The sequence below is a fragment of the Sceloporus undulatus genome, chromosome 1, assembly GCF_019175285.1.
Source record: "Sceloporus undulatus isolate JIND9_A2432 ecotype Alabama chromosome 1, SceUnd_v1.1, whole genome shotgun sequence".
NCBI classification, from domain to species: domain Eukaryota; kingdom Metazoa; phylum Chordata; class Lepidosauria; order Squamata; family Phrynosomatidae; genus Sceloporus; species Sceloporus undulatus.
In genome coordinates this window covers 44,041,151-44,064,449 of record NC_056522.1, presented here as the reverse complement: position 1 = coordinate 44,064,449, position 23,299 = coordinate 44,041,151, and the positions used below count along the sequence as shown (strand labels likewise).

General features: G+C 40.7%; 1 protein-coding gene across 1 annotated transcript in view; it reads right to left on the bottom strand.

The window, feature by feature from the left end:
* DNAH14 (dynein axonemal heavy chain 14) overlaps positions 1 to 23,299 on the bottom strand; it is a 390,714-nt gene that overhangs the window by 325,783 nt on the left and 41,632 nt on the right. Inside the window, 3 exon segments of the mRNA XM_042445585.1 lie at positions 718 to 974; positions 8,536 to 8,667; positions 23,022 to 23,160. Coding sequence (XP_042301519.1) covers positions 718 to 974; positions 8,536 to 8,667; positions 23,022 to 23,160 — 528 coding nt within the window.

Below are 23,299 nucleotides of genomic sequence, written 5' to 3'. Positions count from 1 at the left end.
TAAACTGTTCTAGAACATAAGCACGTAGCCCGAAAACCCCCCAAAAAACTATGGATGTCAGCCATGAAAGCCTTCGACTTCACAAATGAGACAAGATTATGATAATCTGAAAATAGTAATTTACTGCCACAAGAATAGCAGCTGTACAAAATACAAAACAAAACAGGTTTGAGCTACAGGATGGCACAAAAAATGACCAACCAAAGTTGGAGTAATTAAATGATTACTCATTCTTTCTAAGTGTTTTTCCTTAACATAAAGCAAAGTATCCTGAAACTGCTGCTGGGGCAGAAAGAGAACTAAACAGGAAGGTGAGACCTTTTGAGTGTGTGGGTACAAGGTGGAGCAAGGTTCTTGTCAAAACTAATTTAGCTATGCACATTTTCTGAATCAAGTTCTAAGTGGGTGCAAAATCCATATATATGACTGCATAAACATCATGAAAAACATTAAATCACACCATAAAATATGAGGGAAATATTGCTTAATTACTTGTAAACTGTGATGGTGTTTATCATTTCAATTAATAGAACACAGATTACACACAGGTCCTCCACTCAAACCTCATACCAACCATTTTCTCCAAGACATTCTTTTTATAGTGTTTCAAAATAATAGACAATTCTTATTCATATGCTTATTAAGAGAAAGTCAGAAACAATACTATGAAACAAGACATTTTAGACATTTGACCTAATAAGAAACAAGGGAAATAACCTTATCAGGCTTTCATTCATCTTCTTCTTTGGAGTAATCATGGTACTGGAAGCTTTAAATATCTCCAAAAGTAGATTTATAGCATTGTGAATCAATCTGCGAAGTAGTTCTTGAAAGATCCTATCAATTAGCTGAAGAAACCTAGAAAATCTCTCCATAATGTGTCGCCATCCAGCTATCTCAAAATGTTTTGGTTTCTCTTTGAAATCATCAGGAAAATGTTGAAAAAGCTTTTCTGCTCCTTCCATTTGTGCCACCTAAATATTTTGCAAGAATAAATTTTGAAAATGAATCAATATGTTACATATCCTCTCATCAGATAAAATTAATTTCCATTTTGCAATTATTATGAAGACTTCCAATAAAATAATTTTATGTCATAGAAGTATATTTAAAATTTACTCTCACAATAATAAAAGCACTTACCCCAAGAACAGTGACTGCTGATGTCAGTGGAGTGGTGAATCCATTCTGGGTTTATATATAGTCTATATATCAAGTGGGTGATCCAAACTTATTAAACAGTTTTCAGACTAGGCTTCAGCACATCAGAACGCTTTAAATTCCACACTAGTGAAGCTTCACTACCCCACGGACATTAGAACCACCTGTCACCACTGCTGGTGAATGTAGCATGGATTTATGGCTAACTGCCTCATTGCCAAGCAAAAATGAGAGTCTTAAGCCATTTTTTCTCTTCCCTTCACTTTTACTACGTTGCAAAAATTGAATCTTCAAACTGAACAAATAAAACCAATGTCAAAACGCAGTTTTACAATTTTTACTTCCATTTAAAGAAATAAACAGAAGTATTTGTTTGTCGATCCCAGAAACACAGAAATTGACTGAAATAATTTTAATATTTAAACCTAATAAAGAAGTAGAAAATCCTGAACCTTATCATCTCATAGAATCATACAGTTGGAAGAGACCACAAGGGCCATCCAATCCAACCCCCTGCCATGCAGGAAATCTAAATCAAAGCATCCCCGACAGATGGCCATCTAGCCTCTGTTTAAAAACCTCTAAGGAAGGAGATTCCACTACATTCTGAGGGAGTTTGTTCCACTGGCAAACAGCCCTTACTGTCAGGAAGTTCTTCCTAATGTTGAGGTGGAATCTCTTTTCCTGTAGCTTGCATCCATTGCTCCGGGTGCTAGTCTCCAGAGCAGCAGAAAACAAGCTTGCTCCCTCCTCAATATGACATCCCTTTAAGTATTTAAACAGGGCTATCATATCACCTCTTAACTTTCTCTTCTCCAGGCTAAAAATCCTCAGCTCCCTCATAGGACATGGTTTCCAGACCCTTCACCATTTTAATCACCCTGTTTTGGACATGCTCCAGTTTCTCAAAATCCTTTTTAAATTGTGGTGCCCAGAACTGAACACAATATTCCAGGTAGGGCCTGACTGGAGCAGAATACAGTGGTACTATTACTTCCCTTGATCTAGACACTATACTTCTATTGATGCAGCCTAAAATCGCATTGGCCTTTTTAGCTGCCGCATCGCATTGTTGACTCATATTCAACTTGTGGTCTACTCGGACTCCTAGATGCCTTTCACATGTATTCGCGTTCAGCCAGGTGTCACCCATCCTATATCTGTTCATTTCATTTTTTTTAGTCCTAAGTGCAGTACCTTACATTTCTCCGTGTTGAAATTCATTTTGTTAGCTTTGGTCCAGCTTTCTAATCTATTAAAGTGATTCTGAAGATTGATCCTGTCCTCAGGGTATTATTGCAAATTTGATAAGTATACCCCCAATTTTGTCATCCAAGTCATTGATAAAGATGTTGAATAGCACATGACAGAACCCTGTGGGACTCCACTGGTCACTTCTCTCCAGGATGAAAAAGAGTCATTCTTGAGCACCCTTTGGGTTCGGCCGGCCAACCAGTTACAAATCCATGTAACAGTTACATTGTCTAGCCCACATTTACTAGCTTGTTTGCAAGAATGTCATGGGGAATCCTGTCAAAAGCCTTACTGAAATCAAGATATACTATATCCACAGCATTCCCTTCATCTAACAAGCTGGTAATTTTATCAAAAAAAGAGATTAGATTTGTCTGGCAGGACTTCTTTCTCTGAAACCAATGTTGACTTTTTGTGATTATGGCATTGCTTTCTAGATGTTCACAGACTCTCTGTTTAATGATCTGCTCTCGAATGTTTCCTGGTATTGATGTCAGACTAACTGGATGATAATTGTTGAGGTCCTCTTTTTTCCCTTTTTCAAGATGGGGACAACGTTTGCCCTCCTCCAGTCTGCTGGGACTTCTCCTGTTCTTCAGGAGTTATCAAAAATTATTGCCAATGGCTCCAATATTACATTTGCCAGCTCTTTTAATACTCTTGGATGTGATTCATCTGGTCCTGGAGATTTATATTCGTTTAGATTAACCAGATATTCCTGTACTATCTCTTTACTTATTCTTTGCTGAAATTCCCCTATTCTGTCCTCTGCTCCTTTATCCTCAGGTTGAGCACCCTTTGTCTTTTCTGAGAAGACTGAGGCAAAGAAGGTGTTGAGTAATTCTGCCTTTTCTCTGTCTTCTGTTAGCATTTTTGCCATCTTCTCCACGCATTGGCCCTCCCGTTTCCTTCTTCTTCCTTTTGCTTCGGACCATATCCAAAAAATTTTGTTGTTCTTAACCTCTCTAGCAAGCTTGAGTTCATTCTGTGCTTTAGCTTTTCTGACTTTACCCCTACACGTTCTCACTATTTGTTTGAATTCCTCTTTGGCGATTTCCTTGTTTTTCCATTTCTTATACATGTTCCATTTAAAACTTAGTTCAGTTGAAAGTTCCTTAGTCATCCATCCTGTTTTCTTGAGACATCTCCCAGTTTTCTTCCTCATTGCAACTGTTTGAAATTGTGCCTTCAGTTTCCCCCTTCTTGAGAAACTCCTGTCGAATTACACTAAGCAACCAAGATTAGAAAAATATTACAAAACAAATTGCTAATAGATTAGAGAAATATATACCCAACTTAATAAAAGAGGATCAACATGGATTTGTAAAAAAGAGACCCCAAATCATCCTGGAATCAAATCTGAGTGGATAACAAAGCCCCCCTGTACATAAGGCATTTGCTTCAATAAATCTAATTAAATTATTATATGAAATAAATTTCAATAGTACAGATTAGAATGTGCTTCTAGAGAAAAAATTTTTTTTGAAAAATAGATGAAAAAAGATTTAACAGGGAAAATTTATAAGACTACACTAATGGCCAAAAAAAGAATGATAGAGGGATCTAGTACAGTCTTCTCTTGACCTTTAATGTCGTTTAATTAAGGAAATAGGTACATTTGTTCTGGCCTCAGATAACCTATAACAGACACCAACACTTTGAAGAAAATTCTTCAAGCTGCTGCTAGGTCAAATGGTAGTTTTGAACTGGAAATGTTGACCATTGAATTTAAAACAGAGACATTTCCTGCAGTCTGGATTCATCAACATGTATATATACTTCCCGCAACTCTATAGATATCAGTAACTCATCCTGGTCCACGCCCTGGTGGTCTCGCAATTAGATTATTGTAACCTCCTTCTGGCAGGGCTTCCTCTCTTTCACCTCCATCCATTGATTTCTGTCCAGCATTCAGCTGTACGCATTATTACATCCGCTCGCTGCGTTGGCCATGTTACTCCTCTGTTATCATCCCTTCGCTGGCTTCCCTTCCCCTTCCGTATTCAATATTAGCTCCTGTTGTTGACTTTTAAAGCCCTGCATGGGCTGGCCCCTCCTTATTTATCTGAACTTCTTTCTCCTCACATTCCCACTCGTACCCTCCATTCTGGTAGTCAAGGTCTGCTGTCCCAGCCTAGGATTTCCACTGCCCCGTCCCAGATTCGTCCCTTCTCACTTGCTGCCCCCTCACTCCTGGAACCTCCTTCCCTAATGAGCCCGAGTCATCACTTTTTAAACCAGTTTCAAAACTGAGATGGCGACTATATTGTTAAGGAAAGCGTTCCCAGGCATTGTGTGACTGTTTATTCGATTGTTATCTGAAATCTCATATTAGATTTGATATTTGATATTTTTGTCTGCTTTTTCATCTAATTCTATCTTGTATTATTATCTATTGTTTTATATGTATTTTGTAGAATGTTCGCCATTGGCAGGATTAATTTTTATCGGTTTTATTGTTTGTATGTACAGCACTGTGTAAATCTACAGCATTTTATAAATAAAGTATAATAATATAATAAACCAATTCCAAATTGATCAAAGTGATGTGTAAAGTTTCCATTTTTGAACCTTTTGCACTGGATAAATCCATTGAGATATTTTAGATAAAAATGGCATGTACCACCAATTGTTTCTGGACACACTGAAAAACAGAGTAGACTCCTTGGAATCTCTCATTTTCCCATAATGTTTTTCTATGGATGCTATAGATGGTGCTCACTGTACAACATTCAGCTTCTTTAAGGGAAAATTGTACCTGTTATGAATTTAACTGCCTTTTCTTATTGTCACTATCATTTCTAGTATCTTTGTCAGTGAAAAGGAAACAGGATTTATTTTGTGTTTATCTGGTCTTCCATTGTGTGCTTCAGATTTTTAACATTTATCAACATGTTTGAGAATCTTTTGCTGTAGAAGCATCAGCTGGAATCCTGAGGGGCATGTTGAGGATTTTCACCCTCAGATTCCAAAGTATTCACAAGTATTTTTGAGACTGCAGTCTCTTTGGACAGCCCTGGAAAAGGTACAAAAGTGACTAGCTATAATTTAGAATTAGATAATATTTCTGTCTCGGGAATTGTGTCTATTTGATTTGACCGTGTAGAGAAAATCTCTAATGAAATCTCTCTCTCTCTCTCTCTCTCAGTCAGTCACCTTTCTCATAGGACCAACAATACAAAATGGAAAATGTATTTTGAAAATTAATTATTTGTTTCAAGTATGTTTTTGTGCTGGACAGACAAGAGAAATAAATATAGAAGAGAGTACTCAGAGGGAGAAGAGGAGAAAAGATGATATATGACTTATAGTGCTGGCTGGTGAATGATAAGGCTATAATAGATTTATCCACTCCAGCAATTTTTCTTCTAATGGATGGGAAGGTACTCTTGAATGGGATAGGTGCTATCCTAGGAGAAGAGAGGTCTAGACTTAAGCCACTGCTTAAGGGTGGGAAATATCCACAAATCTACAGAATGGTTGAGGAAATCAGAAGACAAAATGCAAAAATTAAATGGTTAAATATACTGTACATTGTCATTTAAAAAATTATGCAGAGGCTAAAATAGCAATGAAGATGCACCAAAGAAAATGCAGTCTAGTAAACTAGGGTAGTATACTGAGAACTATGGAACAAGATATCAGAGAACACATAAAACAGAAGCGGAACATATTAAGGGCAGCCTGTAATGGAACCATCATGCTTAGCATTTTTTCTTTTGATCAGCCATTAGTTAAGGTTACATCTCAGATCTCTTCTTCTAAATTCAGATAAGCAATCAGAAAATTATTAAAGTAGATATATATATATATATGAACAAAAGACCACCAGGATTTTTAAAAAAAATTACCTAAGAACTGAGGAGAGGCCAAAGAGTTTGTCTTAGAACTACTACTTAACAACTCCATAGCTGAATAACAGGAAGTAGTGATGGCACAAATTTGCAAATGGGCCTACAGTTCTACAACTATTTAGGCCATGAAATGGAATCTGTTCAGGTTGTTAATGTGAGCTCGTGAGCTTGAAGGATTTTCTCACAATTATACATTGCAATGGTGAGAATCTCTGAAGATGCCAGCCACAGATGCTGGCGAAACGTCAGGAAGAAACTCTGCTAGAACATGGTCACATAGCCCGAAAAACCCACTAAAAACTATAACTGTCATCCTTCAGCCTGTGAGGGAGTGAACAGGCAGGCCCAGCTCCATCAGGGCTAGCCTGAAGAAAGAGAGCCCTCCCTCTATGATAACTGTCATCCTTCAGCCTGTGAGGGAGTGACAGGCAGGCCCAGCTCCACCAGGGCTAGCCTGAAGAAGAAGAACCCTCCCTCCAGTCCATCTGCCTTGGTCCAGGCCTCAGAGAGAGAGAATAACCACTGGACCTCATCCCCTTTCCCACCACCATTCCCTTCTCCTTTCGTGTTGTGTCTTTTAGATTGTAAGCCTGAGGGCAGGGAACCGTCTAATTAAAAATAATAATTGTAAGCCGCTCTGATAGCCATTAGGGCTGAAGGGTGGGGTATAAATACCATAAATAAATAAATAAATAAATAAATAAATAAACCTATTGCTCCCACCAGGAAAAGTTACTTTTTCAGATGCCACCTCCCAGAACCCCTTCTGCCATCATAGCTAATAATAAAGAAAGAGGATCTAAATTAAAGAGGAGATAAAGAGGTGGAATTAGAATAGAATTTGAGAGAGGAACAGATTGCTCATCTTTAACCATGATTTGTTGAGTAATCATCTGTGACCTCTCACATATTGGTCATTAGGTACCTGTGCAAAGCTGGTTGGAAAATCTAGAGCTACCTTGTTGTGGGACATCAGGGGAGTCAGGACAACTGGGGTGCAAGTGACAGCAGTGCCCCACCCCACACACCAGATGGCTAGAGGTGGCCAGGAGGAGGAGAACAAAAAGAGAGCTGTAGGCACATGGCTGGACAGCCATTCTGGGAAGGCATTGGTCGAGAGGGGAGGGCTAGGGACCTTGAAACGGTGGTACATGCTCTGGTAACCTCTCGTGTGGATTTCTGTAATGCGCTCTTCATGGGGCAACCTTTGTACCATACTCGGAAGCTTCAATTAGTACAAAACATGGCCGCCAGATTGGTCACCGGTCGTTCCAGGTTTGACCACATAACACCAATCTTAAAAGATCTTCACTGGCTGCCTATTCGCATCCGAGCACAATACAAGGTGTTGGTAATTACCTATAAAGCCTTACATGGCTTGTTCCCGAGTTACTTGAAGGACCGCATCTCCCCATATAATCCGCCCCGCACTCTCAGAACAACCGGGAAGAACATGCTCGAAGTCCCTACTTCGAGATATGTTACTACTTCTCAGAGGGCCTTTTCAGTAACGGCCCCCAAGCATTGGAATAGTCTTCCCGAGGAGCTCCGTCTCATTACCTCCCTTGAACTGTTTAAAAAGAGACTTAAAACCTTTCTCTTTAACCAAGCATTCTTCCATGTACACTGAAGTTATGTTCGATCCCCTTTTCTCCCTCTCACTTACATACACCTATGAATTGGATTTTTATTGTATATTGTAATTAATGTAATATCGTTTTAATTTTATGTTGTTTTAATAATTTTACTATGTACACTGCTTTGATCACTGCGGAAAAGCGGTATAGAAATAATAATAATAATAATAATAATAATAATAATAATAATAATAATAATTATTATTATTATTATTATTATTATTAGGAGGCTGAGCAGGATAAGAGAGGGAGGTGAGATGAGAGCCAAGAAGACGAAGGATGAGGAGACAGCAAACAGAAGAGGAGGCCATTGTATTTGACCCATGCAGACAGAACCTGTGTGCCCAAGATCAGGAGGGATGACAACTCTTGATTACAGAAATTGTTTATTTATTCATTTATCTTTATATCCCACCATTCCTCATAAACAGTCAAGATAGCTAATAAATAATATAATACAGCTAACAAATATAACTATAGTTAAATAATACAGCTAACAAATATTATAAAACATGGTATAATAGAAAAATATCAAACTTATAGTTTTAAAATCATAGATATATAATAAATACAATAAATATATTAAAGATAAAAATATTGAAAATAAAAAATAAAGGATTTTAGGTTACCTTTAAGAAAGAGCTCTGAATTACTTTAATTACTTTATCTTTAAAAGCTTGTACTTGACTAAGAGCTTGTTGACCCTGCTGATATTGTTTTTCACAAAATTCATCCAACGTGTATGTGTAGGATGTGTCTATCTAATAAAACAAAGGAAAAATCACCATGAATTGAGAAATTTCCTGTAAAACTCTTATGTCGCCTACAGAAATCTATTTTTCTCAGTGTAAACCTAAGTAGTGTCAGCTCTGGTTAGTTTTGGATTGGAGATTGCCAACGAATAACAGGTGCTTTAGACTATATTTACAGAGGAAGGAACTAGCAAAATCACCTCTGAGTATTCTTTGGCTAAGAAAAGCCTATGAAATTTGTGGTGTCACTATTAGTGATGCCACAAGACAGATGACTTGCAACCACATACGCACACCCAAACCTAGCAAGTTGAAGAAAGTTTGTTTTAAAACAAGAAAATTTCCTTCAGATACCAATGGAATCCTCACTTTTTTACACCAGCAAATCCAAGAATAACCAGTACACAGAATATAAAACTTGAATTAGTTATAGACAGAATTATGAAACCAAAAAATATTTTGACATTTAGGCTGGCATCTTGTTCAGTATTTACAAGATAATTAGCCAGACTTACAAATGTCTAACTTTCAGGATTCAGGTTTACAGTTGTTAATATTAGAACACAACCCCAAAAACTATCTCTTAAGCCAGAAGGGCATCCAAGGTGCTGCAGATTGGTGTACATGGAAATGATAGCTGCAACCCACAACCAGGAGAGAAATCTTTCATTTGGGGTGCTGTTTCATTTAAGATGTGCATTTGGGGGGGGGGGGGTGGCATCAGCAGAAATAGCTACAAAAGAACTCCACTGTAGCTATATCTGACAATGCAGGATTTTTGGCCACCATTTTCCTGGTGTTTTCTCTCCCATATTAGCTGAAAACATACCTACACAACTAGAACGTTATGACATCAGCTTACTATCCTGCAACAACTGCACTAGTTTAAGAATGGAAGCAAACCAGTTTGGCATAATTTCTTATCACACTTTCTCCCACAATAGTGTTTTTGTGATCCATGGTTGTTTGATCTGTTTTCTGTACTTTCAAATGCTGCTTTCCAGGGAATAGGAGGTAAACAAGTGATCACAGTTGCCAATTGCCTCTTGAAGCCAGCTGCTGTGTGAATGTGCCCACAGCAGCTGGCTTCGGGAAGGTGTGGTCAGCTAATCTCTTTATCAGGGAGAGTATCAGAATCACAGGCTTCAAGCCATCTTGGGGACATGGTATTTAAGGAGTTATGGGTTATGGAGTTGAGACTGCCATGGTCACTTTAGTCTATGATCTCCGTCTGGGTATCGACAGGGGAAGTGTGACCTTGTTGGTGCTCTTGGACATCTCAGTGGCTTTCGATACCATTGACCATAGTATCCTTCTGGAACGCCTGAGGGAGTTGGGCATCGGGGGCACTGCGCTCCAGTGGTTCTGATCCTACCTCTCGGGCAGATTCCGGATGGTGCAGTTGGGGAACACTTGCTCCTCTAAGAGGGAACTGACATCTGGTGTCCCTCAGGGAGCTATTTTGTCCCCCACTTTGTTTAACATTTACATGAAACCGTTGGGAGAGATCATTCAGAGGCACGGGGCGCGGTGTTATCAGTATGCTGATGACACTCAGATATGCTTCTCTGTGCCCCTGACTGATTCAGTGACTAAGGATGGGGTCTCTCTTCTGAATGCCTGCCTGGAGTTGGTAATGGGCTGGATGAGGGAAAACAAACTCAGTTTGAATCCAGAGAAAACGGAAGTACTGGTGCTAGGTTCCTCAGGCCCGAGGAAGGAAATTTATCCACCTATCCTGAACGGGGTCACACTTCCCCTGAAGGACGAAGTTCGCAGTCTAGGAGTACTTCTGGACTCGTCTCTGCAGTTGACATCTCAAGTAGATGCGACGGTCAGAAGTGCTTGCTATCAACTTCGGCTGATACGCCAACTGCGACCCTACCTGGGCCAAAGGGACCTTGAAACTGTGGTACATGCTCTGGTAACCTCTCGCTTAGATTTCTGTAATGCGCTCTACATGGGGCAACCCTTGTACCAAACTCGGAAGCTTCAGCTAGTACAAAACATGGCTGCCAGATTGGTCACTGGTGTTTCCAGGTTTGACCATATAACACCTACTCTGAAAAATCTGCACTGGCTGCCTATTCGCTTCCGAGCACAATACAAGGTGTTGGTTATTACCTATAAAGCCCTACATGGCTTGGGCCCAAGTTACTTGAGGGACCGCATCTCCCCATATAATCCGCCCCACACACTCAGAACAACCGGGAAGAACTTGCTAGAAATCTCATCATCTAAATATGTTATTACATCCCAGAGGGCCTTTTCAGTAGCGGACCCACAAATCTGGAACAGTCTTCCTGAGGAACTCCACCTGATCACCCCCCTAGAAACATTCAAAAAGAGGCTAAAAGTCAAGCCTTCCCCTCTGGAAAATGAACTAGAGTATTTTGATCCCATCAATTTTCTTCCTCACCCTTTCAAATGACTGTTTGTAGATTTTAGATTTGTATATTGTTATTGGTTTTATCTATTTTATGACGTGTTGTAACTGGTTTTAAAATGTGTGTACACCCCTTTGATCTTCTGGAAAAGCGGTATAAAAATAAAAGTTATTATTATTATTATTATTATTATTATTATTATTATTTACATGTGCCACGCCTCCAAGTCGCGCAATCAATTACACACTGGGCGGCTTCTGGATGACTTGGGGACGTGGCATTTAGATGCCACATGCCCCGGAGCTGGCAAAAATCCAGCTCCAGAGGCAAAGGGGTGGCTTTTAATTGTCACAAGTAGGAATAGATATTTTCTGTTCTTACTTGAGACGGAAGCTGGCTGAATTGAGGCCATGAATCTGTTTGCAGAGGCCCCAATTAAGCCTAAATGGGGTGGCTCTAAGCCACCCTATCGGGGCTGTCTATTTTGTCCCTAAGATATATAAAGGTTAGTAAAATTTGTGTTGAAAATTTCAGAAATGAGAACAAACAATTTTTTTTATATGTGATGGACTTGTGAAAGAGCTAAAAAATGGACTCAAATTCATGAATTGATGGAAGACATTCTGAAAACTAAACTTCAGCTGGGACCTGCATTATTTCTATTAGGACATTTGGATGAATGGTTGGAGAAGACTGACAAATTGGATTTACCGTGAAGATTCATTCAGAGATGTCCTGAGGACCAATCCACTACTCATGGGTTCTCCCTCATGCTAATCAGGTCTGCAGGAGTCAATGTTCTTTGTCAGTTTTTTCCGTTCAACTCCTGCCCTCCTCAGCCAGTTTATTTATAAAGCTTTACTGATCCTACAATCCTATCTGTTTGTTTTTTTTCTTTAGGGCCGGTGTGGATTGGTCCTCAAGCCAGCTCTGAATTAATCTTCACAGTAAATCCAATTTCTCATTCACGAGATGGCCGGAGGAGCAATCTACTACTCATGGCATATACCCAAACCCTTTCTTCATGGGTGGGATTAATCTTTTGACAAAACAGACTGTAGAACAGTCCTGACAAACACTGGTTTAGCAGAATGATATTTATCAACTTTGTAATGCTGAATAAATGTTGATGGCTCTTTCCATCCCGCAGCGTCAAATACTTCCGTTAGTGATCCTGACACCAAATATGCTGATGTAGTGGCCATAGATCTTGTTGAATGCGGCCAAACCGGACCTGGCCTTGGTTTCTTTTCTCAGTTATAACAGAAAAGTTGCACACTTTTATCCACCTTCCAATAGTCATTTTCTACGCCTTGTGACCTATATTCCTTGGATTAAAGGAAACAAATAATGATTCTGTTTTCCTAAAAGATCTTGTTCTCTTTATATATAACTTTATGGCTCTTCTGACATCCAGTGTATGCCATCTAATCTCCTCTGGATGTCATGGATTAGGGCAAAAATTTGGAAGATATATGTAGTTCCTGCTACAGAGAGGAAGAGGAGAGAGGTAGTTGGGCAGCCATTTTAAGTGGTGACTCTTTAATTGTTTTTTAAACTCTAGGAAGAGTGTGCTTGCAGTCACAACTTCAGTGAGCCCCATCTGTGAGTCACTAGGGGGCGGAGCTATCAGACTAGCTCTATATTACTCCTCCCAGAGCCTCCCCAGAGCAGTTTCTGCTAGAGAGGAGGAGGAGAGAGGTAGCTGGGCAGCCATTTTAAGTGGTGACTGTTTAATTGTTTTTAAACTCTAGGAAGAGTGTGCTTGTAGTCACATCTTCAGTGAGCCCCATCTGTGAGTCACTAGGGGGCGGAGCTAGCAGACGAGCTCTATATTACTCCTCCCAGGGCCGCGCACCGTTAATTTTATTTCTATTTTTATTTCATTTTTTTCATCCAAGGAAATCTACAGAAGAGGCAGAGTTGATTGAGCTCACTGCCACAAATTGTTGAAACATCAGGGGCTTTAACGTTGGTGTTTTCTGGAGGATTTTTTTTCAGGAGGAAGTCCACAGTCCTGTTCCAGTAATTTCCCTAAGACTTTTCAGTATGGACAGACGGAACCACGGCAGTCACCTGCAACACTTGTGGGATGTTTCTCTTCTTGCCTACAGAAGTGGAGAACTTCACATGCCCCAAGTGCAAGTTGGTAGCCCTCTTGGAGGAGAAAGTGCAGCAGTTGGAGTCCAGAGTAGCTACACTTCAGCATATTAGGGAGCAGGAGGATTTCCTGGACACAACAGAACTAACAATCCTGGATGAATACCACGCAGTGGAAGATGCTGGAGCCGAGGAGGTCACTTAACATACGCAGGAGGCAGACAGCTGGAGGAATGTCACACAGAGAAGTAGGCCAAGAAGGGATTGTTTGGGGAGCTTGCAGCAAGAGAATGGATTCAAAGCTCTTTCCCTTATCAAGGAGGATGAAGAAGAGCAGCATGGACAGACTTCAGGGACAGAGCAGGCAAGCCTGAGAGTCCCACCCAAGGGAACAGTCGCTGCTAAGCCTCGTAGGAGGCGTGTGGTCGTAGTGGGAGACTCCTTGCTGAGGGGTACAGAAGCAGTGATATTTAAGCCTGACAAGATGTCTCGAGAGGTGTGTTGTCTCCCAGGGGCAAAGATCCGTGATGTGACAGAGGCTGACAAGACTGGTCAAGCTTACTGACAAATAGCCCTTCCTTTTGGTCCACGTGGGAACCAATGATACTGCAAGACACAGCCTGCAGAACATCTAAAGGGATTACGAGGCGCTTGGTAGGAAACTGAAAAGAATGGATGTACAGGTTGTCATTTCGTCTCTTCTGCCAGTTGAAGGGCACAGTCCAGGAAGGGAGAGGAAAACAGCGGATGTGAACAACTGGCTTCGCAGATGGTGCCGCCGAGAACGATTTTGATTCTTTGATCATGGGCTGCGGTTCCATGAGGAGGGACTTCTTGCAACGGACGGGCTGCATCTCACGCCAGTTGGAAGAAATGTTTTTGACAACAGTCTCAAGAACTTGATCAGGAGGGCTTTAAACTGAGTTCCGAGGGGAAGGGAGACAATATTAAGGAAGGCGAAAGGGATGGCGAAAATAGTCAAACTGACATAGAGGAAACAAGAAAAAAAAGTGCAAGGACCCAACAGTGGGAGGCAAAAAAACTTGCACAGGCAGCAAGTAAAAGGGACCCATGGTCTGCGATGTCTCTACACTAATGCACAGAGCATGGGAAATAAGCAAGATGAACTCGAACTCCTAGTACAACAAAGCAAATATGATATAATAGGCATCACTGAAACCTGGTGGGATGAGTCTCATGATTGGAATGTGGAAATAGAGGGGTATAACCTTTTAAAGAGAAATAGGCCAAACAAGAAAGGAGGAGGAATAGCACTACATGTCAGAGATATTTACACCAGTGAAGAGATCCAGGACATCAATCATGGAAGCCAGGTGGAGAGCATCTGGATAAAAATTAAAGGTGAGGGAAACAACAAGGATGTTATGGTGGGAGTCTACTACAGACCCCCAAGTAAGACTGAGGAATTGGATGATACCTTTCTAGAACAGATGACCACACAGTCAGAAAAGAGAGATGTGGTAGTGATGGGTGACTTCATCTATCCTGATATTTGCTGGAAGTCAAACTCAGCAAAATCCTCAAGGTCTAGCAAATTCCTCACTTGCCTGGAAGACAATTTTATTGTCCAAAAGGTGGAAGAGGCAACAAGGAGGTCAGCTATTTTAGATCTGATCCTAACCAACAAGGATGACTTGGTTAATGGGGTGCAAGTGGTGGGATCATTAGGTGGAAGTGACCATGTTCTCCTGGAGTTTGTAATACAGTGGAAAGGAGAAGCCAGGCAGAGTCAAACACGCATCCTAGACTTTAGGAGAGCGGATTTCAGTAAACTTAGAGAAGTATTGAGGGCGATTCCATGGTCAGAAATACTAAAAGATAAAGGAGTTCAGGACGGATGGGACTTTCTCAAAAGGGAGATACTGAAGGCACAATCTCAAACAGTTCCAGTGAGAAAGAAAAATGGGAGGTGTCTCAAGAAACCAGGATGGATGACTAAGGAACTTTCAACTGAGCTAAGTTTGAAACAGAACATGTACAAGAAATGGAAAAAGGGGGAAATCACAAAAAAGGAATTCAAAAAAATAGCAGGCATGTGTAGGGGTAAAGTCAGAAAAGCTAAAGAGCAGCATGAGCTCAGGCTTGCTAGAGAGGTTAAAAAGAATAAAAAGAGACTTTTTGGATATGTCCGCAGCAAAAGGAAGAACAAAATGGGAGGGCCACTGCGTGGAGAAGATGGCAAAATGTTAACAGAGGACAGAGAAAAGGCAGAATTACTCAACACCTTCTTTGCTTCAGTCTTCCCAGAAAAGGCAAAGGGTGCTCAACCTGAGGATAATGGAGCAGAGGACAGAATTGGGGAATTTCAGCACAGAATAAGTAAAGAGATAGTAGTGGAATACTTTGTTAATCTAAATGAATTTAAGTCTCCAGGACCAGATGAACTACATCCAAGGGTACTAAAAGAACTGGCAAATGTAATATCGGAGCCAATGGCAATCATATTTGAAAACTCCTGGAAAACAGGAGAAATCCCAGCAGACTGGAGGAGGGCAAACGTTGTGCCCATCTTCAAAAAGGGGAAAAAAGAGGATCCCAACAATTATCATCCAGATAGTCTGACATCAATACCAGGAAAGATTCTGGAGCAGATCATTAAACAGAGAGTCTGTGAACATCTAGAAAGCAATGCCATAATCACAAAAAGTCAACATGGGTTTCAGAGAAACAAGTCATGCCAGACAAATCTGATCTCTTTCTTTGATAAAATTACCAGCTTGGTAGATGAAGGGAATGCTGTGGATATAGTATATCTTGATTTCACTAAGGCCTTTGACAAGGTTTCCCATGACATTCTTGCAAACAAGCTTGTAAAATGTGGGCTAGACAAAGGAACTGTTACACGGATTTGTAATTGGTTGACCGGACGAACCGAAAGGGTGCTCAACAATGGCTCTTTTTCACCCTGGAGAGAAGTGACCAGTGGGGTCCCACAGGGCTCTGTCCTGGGCCCAGTGTTATTCAACATCTTTATCAATGACCTGGATGACAGAATTGGGAGCATACTCATCAAATTTGCAGATGACACCAAATTAGGAGGAATAACTAATACTCCAGAGGACAGGATCAACATTCAAAATGATCTGAATAGACTAGAAAGCTGGGCCAAAGCTAACAAAATTAAATTCAACACAGAGAAATGTAAGGTACTGTACTGCACTTAGGGCAGAAAAATGAAATGCACAGATATAGGATGAGGGACACCTGGCTGAATGAAACTACATGTGAAAGGGATCTGGGAATCCAAGTAGACCACAAGTTGAACATGAGTCAACAGTGCGATGCGGCAGCTAAAAAGGCCAATGCAATTTTAGGCTGCATCAATAAAAGTGTAGTGTTTAGATCAAGAGAAGTAATAGTGCCACTGTATTCTGCTCTGGTCAGGCCCCACCTGGAATATTGTGTCCAGTTCTGGGCACAATTCAAAAAGGACATTGAGAAACTGGAGCGTGTCCAAAGGTGGGCGACTAAAATGGTGAAAGGTCTGGAAACCTTTCCCTATGAGGAACGACTCGGGGAGCTGGGGATGTTTAGCCTGGAGAAGAGGAGGTTAAGAGGTGATATGATAACCCTGTCTATGAAAAGATGACTGTTGTATTTTGATAACTTGTAAGGAAAATACTTTTATTTGATGAAGGGAAACAGAAAAGAACAATATCAGGGTTTAAGATAAAACAATGAGAAAATGTATTGATAAAGTAGAGATCCGAGCAATGGGAAGTGTTGTGTATGTTATATGTTATTTTAGTTATTCCAATGTCCTTAGTGTGTTCAAGATTGTGTCTGGTCAAGTGTATGTATATATATATATTGTACTGTATGGTATTGTATTGTATTGTATCATGTTCACATTATGTTTGTAAGAAACAGGAAAAAATATAATTAAAAAAAACATTAGGAAGAACTTCCTGACAGTAAGGGCTGTTCGACAGTGGAACACACTCCCTCGGAGTGTAGTGGAGTCTCCTTCCTTGGAGGTCTTTAAGCAGAGGCTAGATGGCCATCTACTGGGGATGATTTGATTGGATTTCCTGCATGGTGGAGAGTTGGACTGGATGGCCTGTGCGGTCTCTTCCAATTCTGTGATTCTATGATCTTTGTTATTATAAAACAGTTTGGACATTTCGGAATGTCAATACTACTCTGTCTTTTTCTATTTTACAACAACGTGAATTTATGGATAATGCCGACAATTCTGATATCCTCCTTGCTGACGTTATAGCTATCAGAAAAGCGACCTTGTAAGTAAACATTCTCAATGTGGTCATGGACAGTGGTTCAAAGGGTCTCTTGGTTAACCTGTTGAGTACCAAATTCAAATCCCATAAAGGGAACCTATGCTTCGTTGGGAATGATTTCAGAGTTGCTCCCCTTAAGAAATGTTTTATATATTGTTGATATGATAAAGGAACACTCTCAAACTATGGAACTGTAGACAATGCTAATTTTGGTCTCTTTAATATGTTTGGCCTGAGTCCCTTTTTCAAACCATCCTGTAGGAATTGTAAGACATGTTTAATGTTTACCTCCATCAGTTGTACATTCTAAACACCACCTTCCAAAAGTCTTCCAGGTCCTGGCATATATTAATGTTGTGGATTCTCTTCGCAATGCCATAATCGTTTCTACCACCTCTGTGGAGTATCCTTTTCTAATCAATTTTTAGTGCTCAATCTCCAAACCGCCAAATTGAGCCAGCCCAGGTTTGGATGTATAATTGGCCCTTGACTTAATAGATCTTCTCTGCTTAGTACAGTGGTCCCTTCCCTTATGGGGGATCTGTTCTGGACCCCCCCCCCCATATAAGGGGAATTCTGTGTATGCTCGAGCCCCATTTAAAGGGGGGGGCGAGCCTTCTTCCGGCGCAGCTTTCACCATATGCTGAAAGCTGCATAAGTTGCACCCGCGTGTGACATGCACGCACTGTACTTTGTATGGATGAGCTACCAACATCTGAAGAAGTTGAGGGAACCATCTCAGCCAATAAGGTGCAACTAACACTACCATTGGTTTTTGCTAATGCATTTTCTTTATGACCCTCTGAATTATCGCAATGGGTAAGAATGCATATTGACATCCCTTGGGCCATGGCTTCGCCAGCGTATTGTTCATTTCTGCTTCCCTGTTCCCATCTATGGAGTAGTACTGTTGTAATTTCACATTCTGTGCTGTTGCAAAGAGGTCCACTGTGAACAGGCCCCACCTCTCCTAAGTTTTTGAAAAACTTCCAGATGCTGTTCCCATTCGCCTGGATGATGCAGTCTGTTCTGGCTCAAGTAGTCTGCCCTTGTGCTCCCTTCAAGTATACTGTTGTCAGTGATTTTAGATGTTTTTCTGCCTAAGTGAACAATGTTTGATTCCATCACCAATATCTTGGAATGAAAACCTCCTTGCTTCATTATACACTGGTGCCTCGGGATACGAAATGATCGGGTTACGAAATTTCCGGGATACGAAAAAGTTGGATTGGCAAAAACTGTTTCGGGTTACGAAATATTTTTCGGGTTACGAAATTCATTTCGGCGCGAAATTCAAATGCTGCAAAGTGCAGCTATAGGCTTTCCAGTGCTAACGGAAAGCCTTTTCGGGTTACGAAATTTTCGGGTTACGAAAGGAATGGCGGAATGAATTAATTTCGTAACCCGAGGCACCAGCGTATATGCTCTTACGGTCATGTTGTCCGACCTGATTTGCACATGGTATAATTCATGGTGTGTCTCATGAATTATAGTAGGGCAAGTCTGAAAGCTTTCAATTCCAAGTAGCTGATGCTGTGCTTTTTGTTTTGTAATGTCCATTTCCCTTGAGCTGTTACCTGTTTTAGATGGGCTCCCCATCGATAAAGGCTCATATCTGTGGTTATTCCTTGTATAATCTGGTGTTTTCAAAAGTACTCCCTCATCTGTCTTTGCCGTTGTGATCCACCTTGTTATCTGTTGTTATACTGTGTTTGACATTTTTACCTGATATCATTATTTTCTTGCAATGTTCCTTTGATGTGGTATTAGTGGTGTTTGTAGTATCCTACAATGATGTTGTCCCCAAGGAACCAGTTGCATTGAAGATATCAATGTTCCCATTATGTTTGCTAACTTAATTAGCAGTAATCTTTCTTTGTGTAGTGTTTTTAGTATTGCTTGTCTTAATTTCTGCTTCCTTTCTTCCGATGGTGATGTAACCTGTTTTGGTATTCATAACTGCTCCCAAATGCATTAAAGATGTAGGTGGTATTAACTGAGTTTTTTTGTAATTGATAAGAAAGCCATGTTTTTCCAATATGTGTATGGTATATGTGTTGTAGCTGAGCCTTGGTCTTTGCCTTCACTAATATGTCTAAATATGGAAACAAATTTATTTTCATCTGTCTTAGGTATGCTATTACTGGTATTAAGATCTTCGTAAAGACTCTGAGAGCCAACACCAATCCAAAAGGAAGGGCTTTGAACTGATAATGGTTTACCTGATATTTGAAATCATAGATTTTTTTGTTTGATGGATCCATTGAGACATTAAGGTAAGCTTCCTTCAAGCCTATAGATGCCATCCAATCTACTAAGTCCAAATTGTTTTGTATCATTCTTAACGTCTCCATTTTGAACCTGTAATATTTTACATACTTATTTAAGTATTTCAGGTTCAGAACATAATGGTATTTTCCATTTGATTTTGGAACTGTAAAGAAAGTTGAATAAATTCCTGAACCTTGTTGTTTTACTGGTACCTTCTCTATTGCATCTATTTTTAATAAATGAAGAATCTCCTGTATTTCTGTGTCATGTTTTATTTTTTTGCTTTGATACCGGTGAGATGGCATACATGTTTATCGGGGACCTCTTGAATTGTAGCCTTGATTCACTCGGATGTTATGTTGTGCCATAAGTGTCCGAATAGCAGAAGACGTCCTATCACTGGTATTACTGAATTGTCAATATTGTTGTTTTCCTCTTCTCTGAGGTTGTCCTCCAATCCTATTTTGTTGCTGCCTATAAAAGTAGGATTTTCTTCCATTTTGCTCTCTTGTTCTAGACCATTGTCACTGCCACCTATTTTCATTATACTTTTGTGTGCTTCTGACCTTCGAAAGGAATAGTTTCCTCCTCGAAGAAACCTGGTTTCCTTTTTTTTCTTTTGTATGATAGGCATATCTTGCCTTTTGTATGCATTTTCCATTAATATCTTTTCTAAGGCTGTTTCACCAAATAGTATACCTTCCCTAAATGCACAAAAGCTAGATTGTTTCTATAGCAATAGCAATAGCAAGTATATTTCTATGCCACTTATCAGTGTACTTCAGCACTCCCTAAGCGGTTTACAAAGTGTAAGCCGATTGCCCCCAACAATCTGGGTACTCATTTTAGTGACCTCAGAAGGATGCAAGGCTGAGTCGACCTGAGCCCTATGCTGGTAATGAACTCGCAAACCTATGGTTTGTGAGTGGCTGCAGTAGTTATTTAGCCACCAGGACTTTTGATCCGCCTCCCAATGCCGTAGCCATAGGGAGAGTCTTGCTATAGTAGTAGCGGTCATGCCGCTGACGGAGACTTTGAACTTGCACATGATGAGGCATTTCTCTCTGAGGTCGCCTCCCGTATAAGGTCATGCGAGGCTACAGCCCTTAACTCAGCCATTTCCTCTGCGCCTGTGTGTATGCTGAAACAGTCTATTCAGTACCATATTTTCTGGCGTATAAGGCAACTGGGGGTATAAAACAACCCCCAAGTCACAGGTCGGCAGCGTTCCTGGCCTCCTATAGGCCGAAGTAAGGTGGTCTTGTGCAGGCTTGGAGGGGGCCTCTGTGGAGGCCTGGAAGCCAGGTACCGCGGCCGGGCTCTCTCTCGCCGCCATTGCTGCAGCAAAAAGTGGCGGAGAAGCGGCTCCAGTGCTGGTTGGGCTGAGGGAAACAGGGAAAGAACCGGCCCCTTATTCCTCGCCGCCACTGCCGCCCAAGTTACTCCACTCCTCCAGTGGCTTCCGCGGCATGTCAGAAGTTTCCCTGCTTCCCTCGGCCCAACCAGCTCTGGGGCCGCTTCTCTGCCACCTTTTGCAGCAGCAATGGCGGCGAGAGAGCCTGGCCGCGGTGCCTTCTGGGAAAGGAACCGCAAGGACCCCAAAGACAGAGTGGTGGCTAAACCATTCGCCTGTCTCTGGGGTCAGAAACCGGTGTATAAAAAATCGTCTTATACGCCAGAAAATACAGTAGTTAAATCAAAAGTGCATGAGGAGGCGCTTCGTACAGAGGCAGCCCCTCCCCTCTAGATGGAGTCACGCTCTTCAAAATGGCAACTTCAGCACCGATTTCTCTTGTCTGTTGCCAATATTGGATGCTTTCCCCAATACCTTAGAGGTAACTCGCTTTTTCTCCATCCTTTCAATGTTGTAATCGCGCCCTGTTGGTTTTCCATGTATTTTCTTCTGTTTTCCCACAGCAGCTCTCTGGCTTGCTAGCGGGCTCATCTCTTCTGTTTCACTCTCACTGGTAGTGATAAATATCCTCTTTAAATTTTCAGCTGTAACTTCCTCAGAGGCTTGTGGTTTGGAGGCCATCTGAGAAGTTTTCTTTTTTAAAAATTATTCCTTGTTCTTTCTCTGGCTTTCCCCCTTTTTTGAGGCAGTGCTGTTTTTCCCCCTTTCTCTTCCTTTTCCTTCATCTCATCATTTCCATTTTTCCTCATTACTGTTTCCTGTCTGTCTACCTAAATAATAATGTAATTTTGCTGAGGAGGCAAAATGCGACCAATTGGTATGAAGAATTTTAAAAAGTGGCTGAGGAGGGTAGGAGTTGAATGGGACAAACTGTCAAAGAGCATTGATTCCTGCAGACCTGGTTAGCTCCTCTGGCCATCTCGTGAACTAAAGAAGAATACTGCAATAAATAACTTCAGCTAAAATGATCTATGCATTAAAAAAAGGAAAGAGACAACAATCCCTTTTGCAAGAAGAATTGTTGTTAAAATTATATGATTGATTCATGTGAAAATTATTTTAAGAAAGAATGGAATATGTTCACTGAATATATGAATAATTCGGGAGGTTTTGTTATGGTTTTATGATTTTAGAAGAGTGATATACAAGAAGATGATTTGTTTAAAATGTTTCATACTTCTATTAAATCCTTGGTAAGGACCTTTATTTTGTAGCAGAATAACATGGGACCGGAGCAGATGGGCAGGAAAAAGTGGCTGGATCCTGCATTTTCGGAAAGCGGGTTGAATATAGTGACCAGGGCAAAATTGTCCAGTACTGTATACCATTCCTTGAAAAGATATTGGAGCATGCAGTAGTTTCACAGATTCAGTCTCCCATAGCAAACTAGCCTCCCTCCACCCCTACACACACAGAGATACACTGGTACCCCGGGATACGAACGCGCCGCGATACGAAATTTCCGGGTTACGAAAAAAAAAATTAATTAATTATTTCCGGGTTACGAAGGTTTACCCGGGTTGCGAAAAAACGCTGGCGCTTTTTAAAATGGAGCCGCGGCAGAGCCGCGGCTTTTCCCCATTAGCGCCTATGGGGATTCGGCTAACGAAAGACTTCCGGGTTACGAAAATGGCGGCGGAACGAATTAATTTCGTAACCCGGGGGACGAGTGATACACTTTCCTTGGGCCACAAACATCTTTTTGTTCAGCTGGGCATTTGACCATTAAAAGGCTGTTCCAGAGAAGTCTTTTAATGGTGGGTCCCTTCTTGTTATGTTTTTAAATTCCCTTAAATTGTTTTAATTAAGTGCCTGGTTTTCAGATGATATTTTGATTGTTTTTAACTGTATTCATGTTGTAAGCTGAGACAATAAGTAAAAAAAAATTAGATTGGTATTATCTTTTGCATTTTAAATATTATTTCTTCTCACCTTTATAAAATGGATAGCTACATCCTGTGAAGCTATATTCCCCTGAGGACTACTCACATCCACACACAATGTCTGGATATAAAGCAAACATCTCTGTAATATCTCATCAGCAAAAAATAGTTGTTTGTACATCACCATTCTGGAAACAAACAAAAACAGTAGAAAGTGTTAAATAGACTCAAAGTAGACATTTATACCTGCATTATAACATGCATAGTGCATCTATAATTCATAATCCTAACCTTGCTTGCGATCACTGTATAATCACTCATCATCCG